Here is a 16,489-nt window from a genome sequence, read left to right on the forward strand (position 1 = left end):
GTTATATGTCTCGCAACAGTGTAATTGAAAGAAGAAAATTAGAACTAAGAAAGAAACAACTTCTTTTGATCATCTTAAGAAACATTAATGTGAGGAAGTTAAAGACATAGACGCGTACATCTTTGAATACAAAATGAAACAGCATAATTGTAAAAAAAAAGTCGTCCATTATTTATTGAAGTGTGAGAATATACACTCATTTTTTCAACATATCGGGGCCTTTGCAAGCAACATTTCCCAGCTACGGTCTAAGAAACGAAAATAAGCATGTCTCCATGATCTCTTGAAAAGCAATGAACCACATACACCCCAAAAGCTTAGTGAAAATCCTATTGCCATTGAAACGTAGAACCGGTCCACTTCATCTTTGTCACTCTCATCTTCTTCATACTCAACATTTGGAACTTTAACGCCCGAACTGCAGTTCACCAAGAGTGGAAGCCCACAGAGTTTGTTTCCTTGAAAACTCGTGGGATCAAAGCTTTGAAGTTGAGTGCTCAATGGTATCATACCTGATAAATTGTTATCACATAGATTCAAGTAGCTCAAAGTGAACAAACTCGAAAAGCTTTGTGGGATTTGACCATATAGTTGGTTTTCTGAAAGATCAATAGATTCCAATACTTTCATGTCACCAATGTTATTTGGAATTCTACCAGTTAGATTATTTTTTGAAATATTAAATGATCTTAATCCTGCAAGACGTGTTAGACTTACAGGAATATCTCCAGAAAGATTATTGCTAGACATATCCATACTTGTAAACAACCGCAAAATGGTGTCATACTGGTAAATGTTGCCTTTAGTTGTCACCCTTGCACTCTCTCTCAGAACTCTAAATTCTAAAGAATAATATAACTTGTAATCATCTAATATCGGTTTTTCTTTGATCATTGCACTGAAATTGCTAATACACCTTGGTATGATTCCAATAAATGTATTGTTTGCGAGGTCTAAGATCTGAAGATCTTTGAGGTGACAAAGTTCTTGAGGCAATTCACCATCGAATTTATTGGACCGAAGGATAAGGACTATCAAGGTTGGAAACCTCATTCCCAACCAAGATGGTAATTCCCCAACAAACTCATTCTCAGCCAAATCTATTTTAAGCAATTTTGTGCAGTTTCCCAAGGATGAAGGAAATGGACCAGTAAGTCTATTTCTTCGTAAGTCCAGCGATTGCAAATTACTCAAAACCTCCATGGATCTTGGTATGCCTCCAATCAAGTTATTGTCCCTCAGAACTAAAACTTTCAACTCTGGCCAATTCATCCAACAATCAGGAATTTCTTCTGACAAATCATTCTCCCCAAGATTTAAATAACCCAAATTGTATGATCCATCCTTTGATTCACACAAAAAGTTAGATAAACCTTTTGAAAAAGAATTGTTCGAGAGTTCTAGCTCAGTTACACTGGTTGAAATCAGCGGTAGTGGTCCACTAAAATTGTTGGAACCCAAGTACAATTGCTCAACTGACCAAGAAGGTGTTGAGGTGATTGGAAGCTCACCAACAAATTGGTTGTGAGAAAGATTGAGAGATTGAGTTTGAGAAGACAAGTTCCAAAACCAAGTTGGAACCTCACCTTGTATTCCACCATCTGATATGTCAACTTGCATTATCATCTTCTGAGTTCGGAGCCACATGGGAAACAGAGGGCCTATATTCCAGCCGCCTATTGCAATGTACGTGGCTTGAAAAGGTGGAATCCAATTTTCACTCACTTTTAAAGTTAGATTATTTCCATATGCAACGAAGTGCTTTAGTTGTGTTAGTTCAGAGAAATGACTTTCTGTTACAACACCTTCCAGCCTATTGTTATAGATGTAAAAGTGTACTAGCATTGAAAGTTGGCCAAGAATTTTAGGAAGAGTTCCGGTGAGTTTATTGTTTTTTAGTCTCAAAAAACCCAAAGGAGAAGTATTTCTCGTTTCCGCTGAAAAGAAATTACTCCTACCGTTGAATAATTCAGATACTTCTCCATCAAATAGATTATCTGAGAGTTCAACATATTCTAATTTCCATAACTTTCCAATTACATTTGGTAACTTTCCAAGAAGCATATTATCAGAAAGATCGAGAGATTTAAGGTTTGTTATGTTTCCAATCTTACTCGATATTGCACCTTTAATACTACTATTGGCTAGCGCAAGATATTCAAGATTACTTAGATCAAACAGCCATCTGGGCAAAAGACAATTGAAAGAGTTGTGAGAAGCCCTGAAGGATGTGAGAGAAGTCAAGTTAACTGGACCATCAGGAAACGGGCCGGTAAAATTACTACTACTCAAATCAAGAGAAACGAGACTGGCGAGGTTGAAAACCCATTTGGGAACAGGAGAACTAAAGTTGTTCCAGGAAAGATCGAGGGTTTCAAGTGAAGAAAAATTGTGATGAAGTAGAGGTGTTATATGATGAAGACCACAATTGACTAAACGAAGATCAACCAGAGAAGGAAGCATGTTAATAACCTGTAGCCATTGAGTAGCGTTGCTAAGATCCACACTGTCCATATCCAGGTTCTCAAGATTCAAAAGACTTGGCAGCCACTCAAGGCTATTGATCCTTAGATATCTCGATTCTTCCGAATCACCAATTATCTGTAGCTCAATCACATGACGAGTTAGATTGTTGCACACGACCCCTTCCCATTCGCAACAATCTATTCCAGCAACCCAAGAAGAGGGAAGATCCGAGGGATCTTCTACTTCTTTCTTCAAGCTCTCCAATGCTAGTTGCTCAGTTTCTCTGCAAATGTTTACACAAGCAACAAACTTGCGTGTTTGTCAAAAGAAATAATTAGGCCCAACACATTAGTGTTATTGCTAAAACTTAAATCATGGTGTGCAAATTTTAGACTAGGATATGAAATATATGTGTGTATCATCGTAGCTGCTTGTCTTATATTTTTGCTAGGCCAGGCATATATATATATAGATATTAAGAATGTATAATGTTGATATATTAAAGACACACTTAATTCTTAGAAAGATGATAAATGGAGATGTTGACTGCTTGACTCGAAGACTTGTTAATTTTGAAGTTTTTCTTTTCTTTTTAATTAAATATATTACAATTGACGGACTTTTCTTGATTGTTGTACAATGTTTTAGACTAGGAATTGAAAAGTATGTGTGTCAAGTAGCTGCTTGTCTTACATTGTTTCTGGGCCAGGCAATATTTATATATAGATATTGAGAACTGTATGAAGACTAATGCTTAGTTTTAGAAATATATGCATGTAGATGTTGACTGCTTTACACGAAGACGTTGATTAAGTCGAGAGGACTTTGGCAAGTCTCCTCCACAACTTTATCTAGTGTCCACATTGATAAAGTTGTCCTCATAAACTTGGCAGTAGAGATGGCAATGGGGCGGGGCGGTTGCGGTGCTTTTGTGTTTGGCTCTAAAAAAAATATATTTTGCAATTAGGGGACTTCAACCCGCCCAAACCATTATATTGCACCGTCAAATGTAGCATTTTTTCTATTTTCAACCCGCTCCACCCCGCCCCGCCCCGCACAGCAAAAATATGTATATATGTATATATATATATATATATATATATATATTCATTTTATTGTTTAGCTTAAACAGACTAGCTTAACATTTCAGTTTTTCTAAAAATGGAGAGTTTAGTAATTACTATTTCTTACTCAAGAAGTTTACAGTACTTTTCTCTCTCTGTTTTTCCAATTCTCTTTTTTATAATCACTACACGAGCATATCTAAAAGTATGAAAATAAAAAATAAAATAAAAATAAAAAGAAACAGGTGCACATATTTTATCTGTATCTGAAAATTTATATTTCATCTTCTGTTTTCATTTCCTATTAGATTAGCCACGTATCTTTTGAACTGATTCAAATATGAAAGAGTTGTGGGCATGTGGCGTTAAAATAAGTTAAGAAGAAAAAAGAAAAACTGAAACAAAATAAAATGAGTTGCAACTGAAAAATAGGAGCAGAAAGATCACAAATAGAAAGAATAAGAGGAAGGATTGCTATGTACAATGAAATTTATAAAACTGGAGCGGAAACTCGCATGATTATTATAAAATTTGAAAGAGAACTTGCGCCCCGCCCCGCGCCGCATTAGATTTTCAAAAAGTTGTTTCAACCCGCCCCACACCCGCACCGCACCCACACAAAGCCAAACCTGCCCTGCCCCGCAACTGCCTCGCCCCGTTGCCATCCTTACTGGGCAGTAGTAGAAACACGGTCTCAATAGAGGCGGATTTAGGATTTGAAGTTTATGAGTCTTTATGCAATTTTTAATTTAATATATACTCCCTCCGTCCCATATTATACGAGGGTGTTACTATTTGGGAGTCAAACAACTATTTTTTTTTACTACAATTTTCGCCCATTTTTTCATATATTGTGAGTTAGTACTAATTAAGCAGACTTAGTAGTACTTTTCATCTTGTTTTCAAAAATGTAAATTTAATAATTATATTACACGGGCAAATGTACCATGTAGTGTCTTTGGTTGGAGAGATAAGCAAAGTAGATTCTCTTCGTTTATCTAAGTTTCCATGTCTTTGTAAGTTATCCGTTTTGTTTATATACTAGACAGAGGGTTTCCATGTCTTTGTAAGTTATTTTACTTATATACTAGACAGAGGACGTGTGTGAAGTAATGTCTATTAGTCTCGGGAGAAGTGTATGAAGAATTAATTAATGTATTTATTAGTTGGTAGTCCAATATCTAAATTCTTCATGTACAAATGAGAGTTTAGCCGGTTTCAGCTAATATCAAATCAGTAACATTGCTTGTATTATATACACGCATCTGGTTAAAAGTCTCTATTCATTGATATTGTGTAAGCAAGTGTTACATTCTTTACATCACACATTAGACAATAATTTACAAGCTAGACTATTTACATAGTAGAAACGGCGGTGAGCCTCCTCCTTGGCAGCTTTTGACAAAGATACATGTACGATTAAGAAGTGATGATCGATTGTTGGTGCCTATGTCCCAAAAAATTAGATTCAAACCTCTGACACGATAGACTCACAACATTATAGCTAATGATGATGGGAAATATAAAAAAACCTCATTGAAAATAATATTTTAATGCTTTTTTATATGTATACCATTAGCCACATTTTAATTTGTAATAAATAAAATTTGGGCTAATGTTAATAGTACATTTTGAAACATATATAATTTGGTTAAGATTCATAGACCGAATGGTTCTTTGCTTTAAGATGTTAAATTGAATAGTTTTCTCAAAAAGAAAAAAGTGCTTAAAATAACAACTGTAGCTCTTATTTTCTTCATGATTATTAATTAGTAAAGGCTCGTTACCTCATTAATATTGATAAGGTACGAACTAGCCCTTCTTGCTGGTACCTATCCTTGTTGGGATTTTTTTAATGTTAATAGCAACAAAAAAAAAAAAAAATTAATAGCCAAGATGCAGTCTTTCTACGAAGTTTCTTTCCCATCCATCCCTCTCATAACTTCATTTAGGCTGTCATACTCATCCTTCAATTCAATTTGGTCAAATTGGTTCGTTACAATCCACTTAAATTTTGACTCAAAGAACTTTAGTGCCCACGTGCAATTGGTTCGTTACAATCCACTTAAATTTTGACTATGATTAGTTACAATGGAAATTGTGTTCGTTATTTGACTAGCTATACCTTGGGGTGGGTATGATGAGGTATATTTGAAATTTTGGTCCGGTATATTTGAAATTTCGGTACGGTAATTTCAGTTTTTGATTTCTAAAAATACTATATTATTACCGTGCTAAATTAATTTGGTATGATTCGATATTTTTTAGTTCGGATTTAGGTATTTTATGGTACGGTGCACCGATGCAATAAATTATCCAACTTCAACTTACTTATACTCGTATTGTGGAGAATTATGACACTTCTACTACTTATTAAAACACTCAATTATTATATACTAAACACCTTACACATATAAAAATAATCAAAAGAAACTACAAGCAATCCCCTTCGTAAATCAATTACGCCAAAAAGACATTTAAATCAAGATAGAATAGTTAAAGTTCCAACAGTTAAACAATTAGTTTTCTAATAATACTAGTTTATATATTTGTTAGTATTATAATACTAAGAAATATGAATTGTATATATAATTATATACTTCGGTGTGGTATTCGATATTTCGGTATTTTCTTTATGAATACCGAATACCGTACTGAATATCAAATTTTTTAAAAATACATACCAAATACCATAATATTGAAACTGTGGTATAAAGAATTTCAATTTTGATATGGTAATCGGTATCTACATATCATCCCCCCCCCCCCCCCAATTTATCCGGTTCAAGTAAATGCTTTATTTTTTTCACTGTATACATCCACGGCAAGCACCGTATGCTGCGTTTCAGATATTAATTTCTCGCATAAGTGGAACCCAATGAAACCAACGGCACCGGTCATGCATATTGTAACTGGCTTTATTGTATTTCCGTCTAGATCTACCCTCCCTGCCATTTCCTACCCAAAGAAAAAAAAAAATCAACTTTTTCTCTCTATATTTAGAGTGGGCAACTTAAATGACCATATTTGGGTTTTTGTAACAAAAGTAACCACAAAAAAAAAAAAAAAAAAAAAAAAGAACATTAGTTCCTTTTGCGCACGAATTTTGTACGCAATAAATTTATTTTCTCCACACTTTGTATAATTTTAAAGTTTTGAAATTCACGTTTTTTTCATACTTTGACCAAAGATTAGTCATGTCTCAAAACTCCGGAATATCAATATTTTATATAGAACTTGGCATCTTTTTAACGCGAACAATAATGTAAGCTCAATACATCAAGTATAACTAAATGTTTGGATCGTCGTTTTAGAGGTTGTAAAGTGGCCCGAAGTAAGTTTTGTTTGGAAACCTGTTATCGTTAGGTTTAAGTGTTTTATTTTATAAGGTTTTGATTTAAGCGTTTTATTATTTAGTCAAGGCATTACTTTATTTCGAATATGTTGAGATTTTTTTCATAATTAATTTAGGACGTGGCACGAGTTATTAATAAACGATAATAAAGACTAATACAACTAATTATCATTAAGAAAATAATATCAAAAAATATAATATTAACCTAAAATTTACTCATACGGTGTTTGGTGTTTGCGTTAGGATTTTAACTAATTCGAATTCGCCTGTATAACACATTAATGCAGAAATCGTTCTCTCCTAAAAAACTTCAACTCAAATTCGAAATCTCTAAGTAAGAATGGAGAGATCCATCCATCCTTCCACGGCCTTAGTGGTACTTGTTGTGTTTACTTGAGAAAAGTATAGGGAAGTTAACAGATTTTAGGAAGCATTATTGCATAAACACTAAATGGGATGTATATATTTAGTAAATCAAAGAGGTCCTTATAATATAGGAATTTTCTAAATTCCATGGTAGATTATTATCTATATAGTTTTAAATTATTATTTTAATTCTAATCGTTTTTCACCTTTTACCTCTCGCTTGTGCAACTTTTATATTATATGACATGAAGGTTCGACTTTAGAAAAAGTTTAACAATTTTAAATTTTTTATATAAAATAAGTTAATGACGGAATAGTGACAGAATTATTATGTGACGAATATTATGCTAATAGGGCAGTGCGCGGTACATTTTATGTTAATATTATATTTTTTTTAGTATTATTTTTTTAATAATAATTAGTTATGTTAGTCTTTATTATCGCTTATTAATAACTCGTGCTACGTTCTAAATTAATTATGAAAAAAATCTCGACATATTCGAAATAAAGTAATGCCTTGAGTAAATAATAAAACACTTAAATCAAAACCTTATAAAATAAAATACTTAAAGCTAACGATAACAAGTTTCCAAACAAAACTTACTTCGAGGCACTTTACAATCCCTAAAATGACGATCCAAACGTTTAGGTATACTTGATATATTGAGCCTTTTATTGTTTGCAGAAAAAGATATTAGGTTCTGTATAAAATATTAATATTTCGGAGTTTTGAGATATGACTAATCTTTAGTCAAAGTATGAAAAAAACGTGAATTTCAAAATTTTGAAATTATACAAAGTGTAGGGAAAATAAAACTAACACCTATTGCGCACGAAATTAGTGCACAATAGAACCTAACGGTGACCGTCACAGTTAAGTCCTATTGCGCACAAAATTTATGCGCAAAAGGTACTAATGTTTCTTTCTTTTTTTTTGGCGGTTACTTTTGTTACAAAGACCCAAATGTGGGTCATTTAAGTTGCCCACTCTCTATATTTATGTTGAATTTTGAGAGGCTTGTGAATATTGTTGTGAGGAATGGAAAAGAAGAGAGAAGAGCTGCTAACCCATGAATCCACATAAGAAAATAAGGGTTTTTTTATAGATTGGGTGTTTTAACTAAATTGTGAAATTGAAGGCTACATTGTGGTTAGATTCTCGGGAAATTTAGGCTATGAACTATCTAGAATAGGGGTGTTCACGGTTTGGTTAAAAATCGATCCAAAACCAAAACCAAACCGACTAAATAAACCGATATTTGCTTGGGTTAGGTTTGGTTTGATTTTGATTTTACTAAAGGCAAATCGAAGAAAAAATTGAACAAAAAACCGACAAATTTTTTACATAATTATATATATACAATATATTATTTTAAAAAATACTTTAAATAATTTTTATACTTTTTAAGCAAAATTTTATTTATCTCTAATAGGCTAATGAATTTTATACCTTTAGTCGATTTTAAAAAAGAAATCCATGAATTCAAACTCATGTATTCAAAGAAACAACTATATGAGATTTACCTAGATTTATTTTTTGTATCTCTTATAAACTTTATTCACTTAATTAAAATCATAAATCCTAAGACATTTTCTCTATAATGCAAGAAATTACAGCTACCGCAATAAAAGGGTAATAACTGATTATAAGTTGGAAAAGCATAGAAAATTCTCTCCTAATTGTAGGAATAAGAGAAATACTCTTAATTTTCTTAAAAACCGAAAAACCGACCCAAACCGAACCAAATCAATGGATATATATTATATTTGATTTGGTTTGGTTTTAATAATTTTTAAAACTAACTAGATTGGTTTGGTTTTGATTTTAACCCAAAGCCGACCTATGAACACCCCTAATCTAGACTATGGGTAACATGATTTCACATTCAATTCGGGGTTGGTTATTTTGGGTTTGTTTTTGGGTTTCATTTCAAGTATAGCAATATGGGTATTGTTGGGTTCGTATGACTGTATAGGTTACTAATTTGATCATGTTGAGTTCAATTTCACGATAAATTACCTTTTTATCTTTTTTGGCTTTCGGGGCTTGAATTTGGGCTTTTGGGTTAACTCTTTGGACCCGAATCCTTTTACGGTTTATTGAGTATCCTTACATCTGTATTTTGACATAGAATTTATGCTTGTTAGACTTGGATTGTTTGGAATCACTTCGGAAGGGTAAAGCTTTAGCGTGAGGGTTCGCGGCGTCCATTCGGTTTTGAGGTAGGTTACGGTTTATTCTTTAGACTCCGATTGGAGGGCTTATATAGTTTATAAATGTTGAAGGGGTATTGGGCGTGATGAGAGTCCCACCTTAGTGATTACGATGCGCACTTAAGTGGTTACCAGTGTATATTGTTGGGTAGTTAGAGTGACGAGGAAGCGTGATAGGCCTTCAAGCGTGGTTGTGGTGATAAATCCACTGGTTTGGTATGATTTCTGTTTATGTGGGCTATGATAGTCGTGATTTGACTTATACTTGTTTTTGGATTGTTTGCCTCATCGTTCCATATCTCGTATAATTGTGAAAGAAAATTGCTTTAGAATTATGAGTTAGTACATGAATCTCATTTGTTACGCATATTCATACTTCGAGTCTATAATGTTGTTGGCATGAAATGTTACACTGTTGCATTCATTCTCCATTTATATGTACATATGGATAAAATGTGACGAAGGAAAGATACGAGATGATATTAGAATCAGAATGAGGTGAGCTTGTTATTCTCACAATCCGACGGTAAAGGGCGGTATAGTGAGTGTCTCACAGTTCGGTGGTATAGTTGGGCGGTATAGTGAGTGGTCACAGTCCGAAGGGAAATCCCGAGTCCCCCATAGGTCACAACTAGATGGAATGACCACTAGCGTGTGTGTACCAGGTTTAATATTGGCCATTGCGTTGCATTCATGCCAGGGCCGGTTGATTGGTTAGACAAGTAAGGCAATGGCCTAAGACCCCACTTTTTTTGGGCTCCACTTTTTCTAATACTCTCTCTCTCTCTCTCTCTCTCTCTCTCTCTCTCTCTCTCTCTCTATATATATATATATATATATATATATATATATATATATATACTAGACGGCATATGCCCGTGCAACACTTTGGATTATAGTGTATCTATGTGTATATAGTTGTGTTTGTGTAGTGATAATATATATATATTTATATTGCTAATAAACATACATAAGTTTGCATATATATATATATATATATATATATATATATATCAAAACACGATTAATATAACATTGTAGTTTGTGTTCTGTATCCAAAACTTTATTATATTAGTGTTTGCGACGAATACAAAATTGGCAAAAATTTATTAATACTTTTTAAAAGAGAAAACTTGTTTAAAAGGAATCTATTTTCCTCTCTTTGAGATAAAATAATAACAATATTTAAGCATCAATTGATACTTTGAATTTTAATTAATCAAAACACGATTAATATAACATTGTAGTTTGTGCTCCGTATCCAAAACTTTATTATATTAGTGTTTGCGACGAATACAAAATTAGCAAAAATTTATTAATACTTTTTAAAAGAGAAGATTTGTTTAAAAGGAATCTATTTTCCTCTCTTTGAGATAAAATAATAACAATATTTAAGCATCAATTGATACTTTGAATTTTAATTCGATTAATTTAAAGGTGTAAAATATTCTATTGTTAATGTATGTAGATTGGACCTAAACAATACTTATTATTTTTTAATCAAATTTTGATTTGGATAATTCTAATTCAAATTATTAAATTAATTTTACATTTTTAAAACGAAACAAAATAGAAATTTGGTTTCCTATTTAAACGAAGAACTACTATTTTTTAATTTTGGTAAATATTCTTGGTTTAACTCATTTTACATTTGATTTTCTATTTAAAGGAAGAACTACTATTTTTTAATTTTTAATAAATATTCTTGGTTTAGCTCATTTACTTGTCATGTTGTCTTTTGTACGGTTTTTTAAGGAAATGTCAAATTAGAATTAAAATTTGACTAATTTACCTTATTAATTATTTGATCTGCATTTAATATTATTTTTTCTTTTATGATATTAATCTTTTTTCACATTTATTAGAGTAAGAATAAAAATGAAAAAGTAATTAAATTCTATCTTATTTTAGAAATATAAATATTTTAAGTATATTTATTTAGTAAACATAACAAATAAATGACATGGCGGAATAGCAAATACAACAGTTAAATATCTAGATTAGATCTCAGGCTAATATAAGAAAAGAAAGGAAATTGTATGATTTGACTACTTAACCTTTTGAAGAAAAACAATAATATGGAGTCCATGTTTTTTGTTGTACAATAATTTCATTTGCTTCCACTAATGGATTGATACGCATGTGGCAATGAATCCACCATTATTGACTTAATGGGGATACTTTGAGAATTACATGAATATTGTGTGATTTTTAATATGGGGTGCACATTTTTTTTTTGACATTACTTGTTTTTTTTAATATGGGGTCCAATTTTTTTTTTAATTGCTTAATTTTTTTAATATGGGGTCCATTTTTTTATTTTTATTTTTACATGAGTTTGGAGATGGTGGGGTCCACTTTTTTTCTCTCTCTTTTTTTTTAAAAATATTTTTTGGCGTTTTTAATATGGGGCTCACCTTATATATATATATATATATATATATATATATATATTTTATTTTTTTTTATTTTTTTATTTTAAAGAGGACTGACGACGAAGCATGGGATGCTTCTATATAATAGTAAAAGTAACTAGTTTTTTTTTTTAAAAAGTATTGTACTCTTATACGTTAACATGTTAGTTTTGAAGAGATAAATTTGGGTAAAAGCAAAAAGTAACTTCATCATTTTATGGGGGAGTGGGGCCCGCATTAATTGGGAATATTTTTTTGGGAGAAGTATAACTTCTTCTCTTTTAAGGGGAGTTGGTACGTTGGCATAGCACCAAAATTGGGGGAATGAAAAAACTTTTTTAGATAATTATAGATTTGTAGTATCTTTATTTATTTGGGTAACTATTCTATAGCCCATATTTACTTATTCCTTCTTCTTTTCATTGTTCTTCTACTCTTAGTATTATTGATAATTCTCAGTTCTCCTACACACTTAAACATTTTGTTGCAAAACATAGTGCTTACAAAAGATCAAGATTTACTTTTTGGCGTCTTCTTCATATTATCAAGCATTGCAACAAACAATCATTATATTAAAGCAGCACAACATTATTTCGATATCATTATATCAACTTATCAAATTCTTGAACCAGATTTTATTGTTCTAACTTTATCTTATATTTCATTAAAAATTTATCACGGTTGATATTCTTATTTCATAAGTCTATATTTTTGTTTTAGTTATTATTAGAATTTATTTAATTTAAATATGTCAATCGGAAAAGTGTTAAAAGAAATAACACAAGTAGAAGATAATGATCTAATCGAAATACTCAATCAAATAAAAAGATTTGATTCTTTTCCAAATACATATATTGCTTATAGAATAATGTTAATAGTTCCTGTAACTGTTGCCTCAACCGAAAGAAGTTTTTCAAAACTAAAATTGATAAAATCTTATCTAAGATCAACAATGTCTCAAGAGAGATTGAATGAATTAGCTATATTATCAATTAAAAAAGAATTATTAGAGCAAATAGATTATAAAATAGTAATTAATGAGTTCGCATCTAAAAAGGTTAGAAAAGTAAACTTTAAATAAAAATATATGTGATGATCTTTCCTTTTTTTTTTATCTCTTTATGAAGTTTGGCTTGAGGCCCCCAATCTTATTGAGACGACCCTGATTCATGCTCTCATATATTCGTTGTCTCTTATCCTCCTTATATGTTTATGTGTTTGGCTCGCTTAGTGTGATTTGTGATTTAATTGGGCTTAGTGGTGAAGCTAAGTTGAACTGATGTGATAAGTGACTTCAATCTTTATATCATGTATTTGTTTTCCGTTCGTTGTCGACCAATGATACATTCGAGTACTAGTGGTTGTACTCATACTACACTTGCTGCATCTTTTCTGTGGGTGCAGATACTGATCCTTGTTCCAGTGTTCGGCATCATGACTAATCCCGAGGCGGTCCATTTGAGATTACAGGGTGAGCCATCGGACATTTCTACCTCCCTGGATCTCCTCCTATCTTTGATTTTGCTTATTTAGACTTTCAGATAGTTTCTATTTGTATTTCATATTGATACAATTTAGAAAGCTCTTGTATGAATTAGACCTGATTTTTGGGTTGTAAAGACTAGATTATCATTTCCGCACTTAGTTATAGTATCAAGACTATTATATAATATTGTTGCACTTAATTTCCGCATTCTCCTTTTTTATAATTGAGCAATAATTTGGGGGTGGTCAGCCTACTGGGGGATAGTGTAGGTGCCATCATAACTCGTAAATTGGGTCGTGAAACTAAGTGCTTCTAGAGAGTAAGAGAAGCTCTTTTTTGGATGCTAAAGACAATAGCTTTTCCCAAAAACACTTTTTTTTGAAAATCTTGAGAAAACACACTTAGAAGTACTTTCTAAAAGCTTGTTCAAACACTAATAGCTGCTGAAAAGCGTTTTTAAAATTAATTGACCAAACACAAACCACTTCTCACAAAAAAATGCTTTTTCAAAAACACTTTTGAAAAAATCATTTTTTAAAACTAAACTGATTTTAGAAGCCTGGCCAAACGGATCGAATTTTTGTTGATTATAAGTATCGTTCCACCTTCCTCGCTAGTCATTGATAAGTCGATCGAAAAACCCTCTCCAGCCATCAACACACACGTATCCAACCGCACTTGTCACTGATAATCTAGCGTGTAAGAAATAGATATAACCACCCTGAAAGTTATGAAAATACAGTCGAGCCACAGACTCTGAAGCAGCTCTCGTCTCTTCTTTTCCATTCCTCACAACAACATTCACAAACCTCTCAAAATTCAACATAAATATAGAGAGCGGGCGGCAACTTAAATGACCCACAGTTGGGTCTTTGTAACAAAAGTAACTGCCAAAAAAAAAACATTAGTACCTTTTGCGTACAAATTTTGTGCGCAATAGGCGCACTAATTTTGTAAGCAATAGGGGTTAGTTTTATTTTCCTCACACTTTGTATAATTTCAAAGTTTTGAAATTCGCGTTTTTTTCATACTTTGACCAAAGATTAGTCATTTCTCAAAACTCCGAAATATCAATATTTTATATAGAACCTAATATCTTTTTCTGCGAACAATAATGTAGGCTCAATACATCAAGTATACCTAAACATTTAGATTATCGTTTTAGGGGTTGTAAAGTGCCCCAAAGTAACTTTTGTTTGGAAATTTGTTATCGTTAGGTTTAAGTGTTTTATTTTATAAGGGTTTGATTTAAGCATTTTATTATTTAGTCAAGGCATTACTTTATTTCGAATATGTCAAGATTTTTTTCATAATTAATTTAGGACATCGCACGAGTTATTAATAAACGATAATAAAGACTAACAGAACTAATTATCATTAAGAAAATAATACAAAAAAATATAATATTAACATAAAATGTACCGCACACAGCCCTACTAGCATAATACTCGTCACATAATAATTCTGTCACTATTCCTTCATTAACTTATTTTATATAAAAAAAATTAAATCTTTAAACTTTTCTGAAGTCAAACCTTCATGTCATATAATATAAAAGTTGCATAAAATGATTGGCAAAAATTTAATAATATAATCCATCATCCACAAGCGAGAGGTAAAAGGTGAAAAAAGATTAGAATTAAAATAATAATTTAAAACTATATAGATAATAATCTACCATGGAATTTAGAAAATTCCTATATTATAGGGACCTCTTTGATTTAGGGCCTGTTTGGCTTAGCTTAAAAAAAGTAACTTATAAGCCAAAAAAAATAAGTTGAGCTACCCCAACTTATTTTTTTGCCCCAACTTATTTTTTTGGGCTTATTTTAAGTACAAAATGACTTATAAAGTTTGGTACCAAACACTTAAAAAGCCGAAAATAGCTAACAATTTCGTTTTCGGAACTTATAAGCTAAGTCAAATGGGCTCTTACTAAATATATACATCCCATTTAGTGTTTATGCAATAATGCTTCCTAAAATCTGTTAACTTGCCTATACTGATTCTCAAGTAAACACAACAAGTACAACTAAGGCCGTGGAAGGATAGATGGATCTCTCCATTCTTAATTAGAGATTTCGGATTTGGATTGATTTTTTTTAAGGAGAGAACGATTTTGCATTAATGCGTTATACAGGCGAATTCGAATTAGTTGAAATCATAACGCAGACACCAAACATCGTATGAGTACATTTTATGTTAATATTATATTTTTTGGTATTATTTTCTTAATGATAATTAGTTGTGTTAGTCTTTATTATCGTTTATTAATAACGGGTGCGACGTCCTAAATTAATTATGAAAAAAATCTCGACATATTCGAAATAAATAATGCCTTGACTAAATAATAAGACGCTTAAATCAAAACCTTATTTTAAAACACTTAAACCTAACGATAACAAGTTTTCAAACAAAACTTACTTCGAGGCACTTTACAACCCCTAAAATGACGATCCAAATGTTTAGGTATACTTGATGTATTGAGCCTACATTATTATTCGCGGAAAAAGATATCAAGTTCTATATAAAATATTGATATTTCGAAATTTTGAAACATGACTAATCTTTGATCAAAATATAAAAAAAACGTGAATTTCAAAAATTTAAAATTATGCAAAGTTTGTGGAAAATAAAATTAACCTCTATTGCGCACAATATTAGTGCGCAATAGGACTTAACGGTTAGTTAAGTCTTATTGCACACAAAATTTGTGCACAAAAGGTTCCAATGTTCCTTTTTTTTGCTTTTTGGGGTTGGGGGGGGGGGGTTGTGGTTACTTTCGTTACAAAGACCCAAATGTGGGTCATTTAAGTTGCCCAGTCTAAATACAGACAGAGAAAGTTGATTTTTTTTTTTTTTTTTTTTTTTTTTTTAAAGGAAATGGCAGGGAGGGTAGATCTAGACGGAAATATAATAAAGCCAATAACAATATGTATGATCGGTGCCGTTGGTTTCATTGGGTTCCACTTACGCGAGAAATTAATGTCTGAAACGCAGCGTACGGTGCTTGCCGTGGATGTATACAGTGAAAAAATAAAGCATTTACTTGAAGCGGGTGAATTACAGGACCAGTCATATACAGTTCCATCGATTCAATGTTAAGAAAATACCTATTTCTAGG

At 31.8% G+C, this 16,489-nt stretch overlaps 1 protein-coding gene across 1 annotated transcript; it reads right to left on the reverse strand.

The window, feature by feature from the left end:
* Positions 1-204: 204 nt before the first annotated feature.
* Positions 205-14,191, reverse strand: LOC132034636 (receptor-like protein EIX2). Its single transcript, XM_059425021.1, has 2 exons — positions 14,106-14,191; positions 205-2,749 (listed from the first exon to the last, which is right to left on the reverse strand). Exons 1-2 carry the CDS (start codon positions 14,189-14,191, stop codon positions 205-207), a joined length of 2,631 nt encoding a protein of 876 aa, XP_059281004.1.
* Positions 14,192-16,489: the final 2,298 nt, after the last annotated feature.

The sequence above is a fragment of the Lycium ferocissimum genome, chromosome 10 (genome assembly GCF_029784015.1).
Source record: "Lycium ferocissimum isolate CSIRO_LF1 chromosome 10, AGI_CSIRO_Lferr_CH_V1, whole genome shotgun sequence".
Classification (NCBI taxonomy): domain Eukaryota; kingdom Viridiplantae; phylum Streptophyta; class Magnoliopsida; order Solanales; family Solanaceae; genus Lycium; species Lycium ferocissimum.

What these genes read in the sequence shown, in the direction of transcription:
- LOC132034636 (XM_059425021.1), bottom strand. Translation starts at nt 14,191, where the DNA reads ATGTTGAATTTTGAGAGGTTTGTGAATGTTGTTGTGAGGAATGGAAAA. An exon ending in TCAGAGTCTGTGGCTCGACT is followed by an intron (nt 2,750 to 14,105) that starts GTATTTTCATAA and finishes AAACATTTGCAG; the next exon opens with AGAAACTGAGCAACTAGCAT.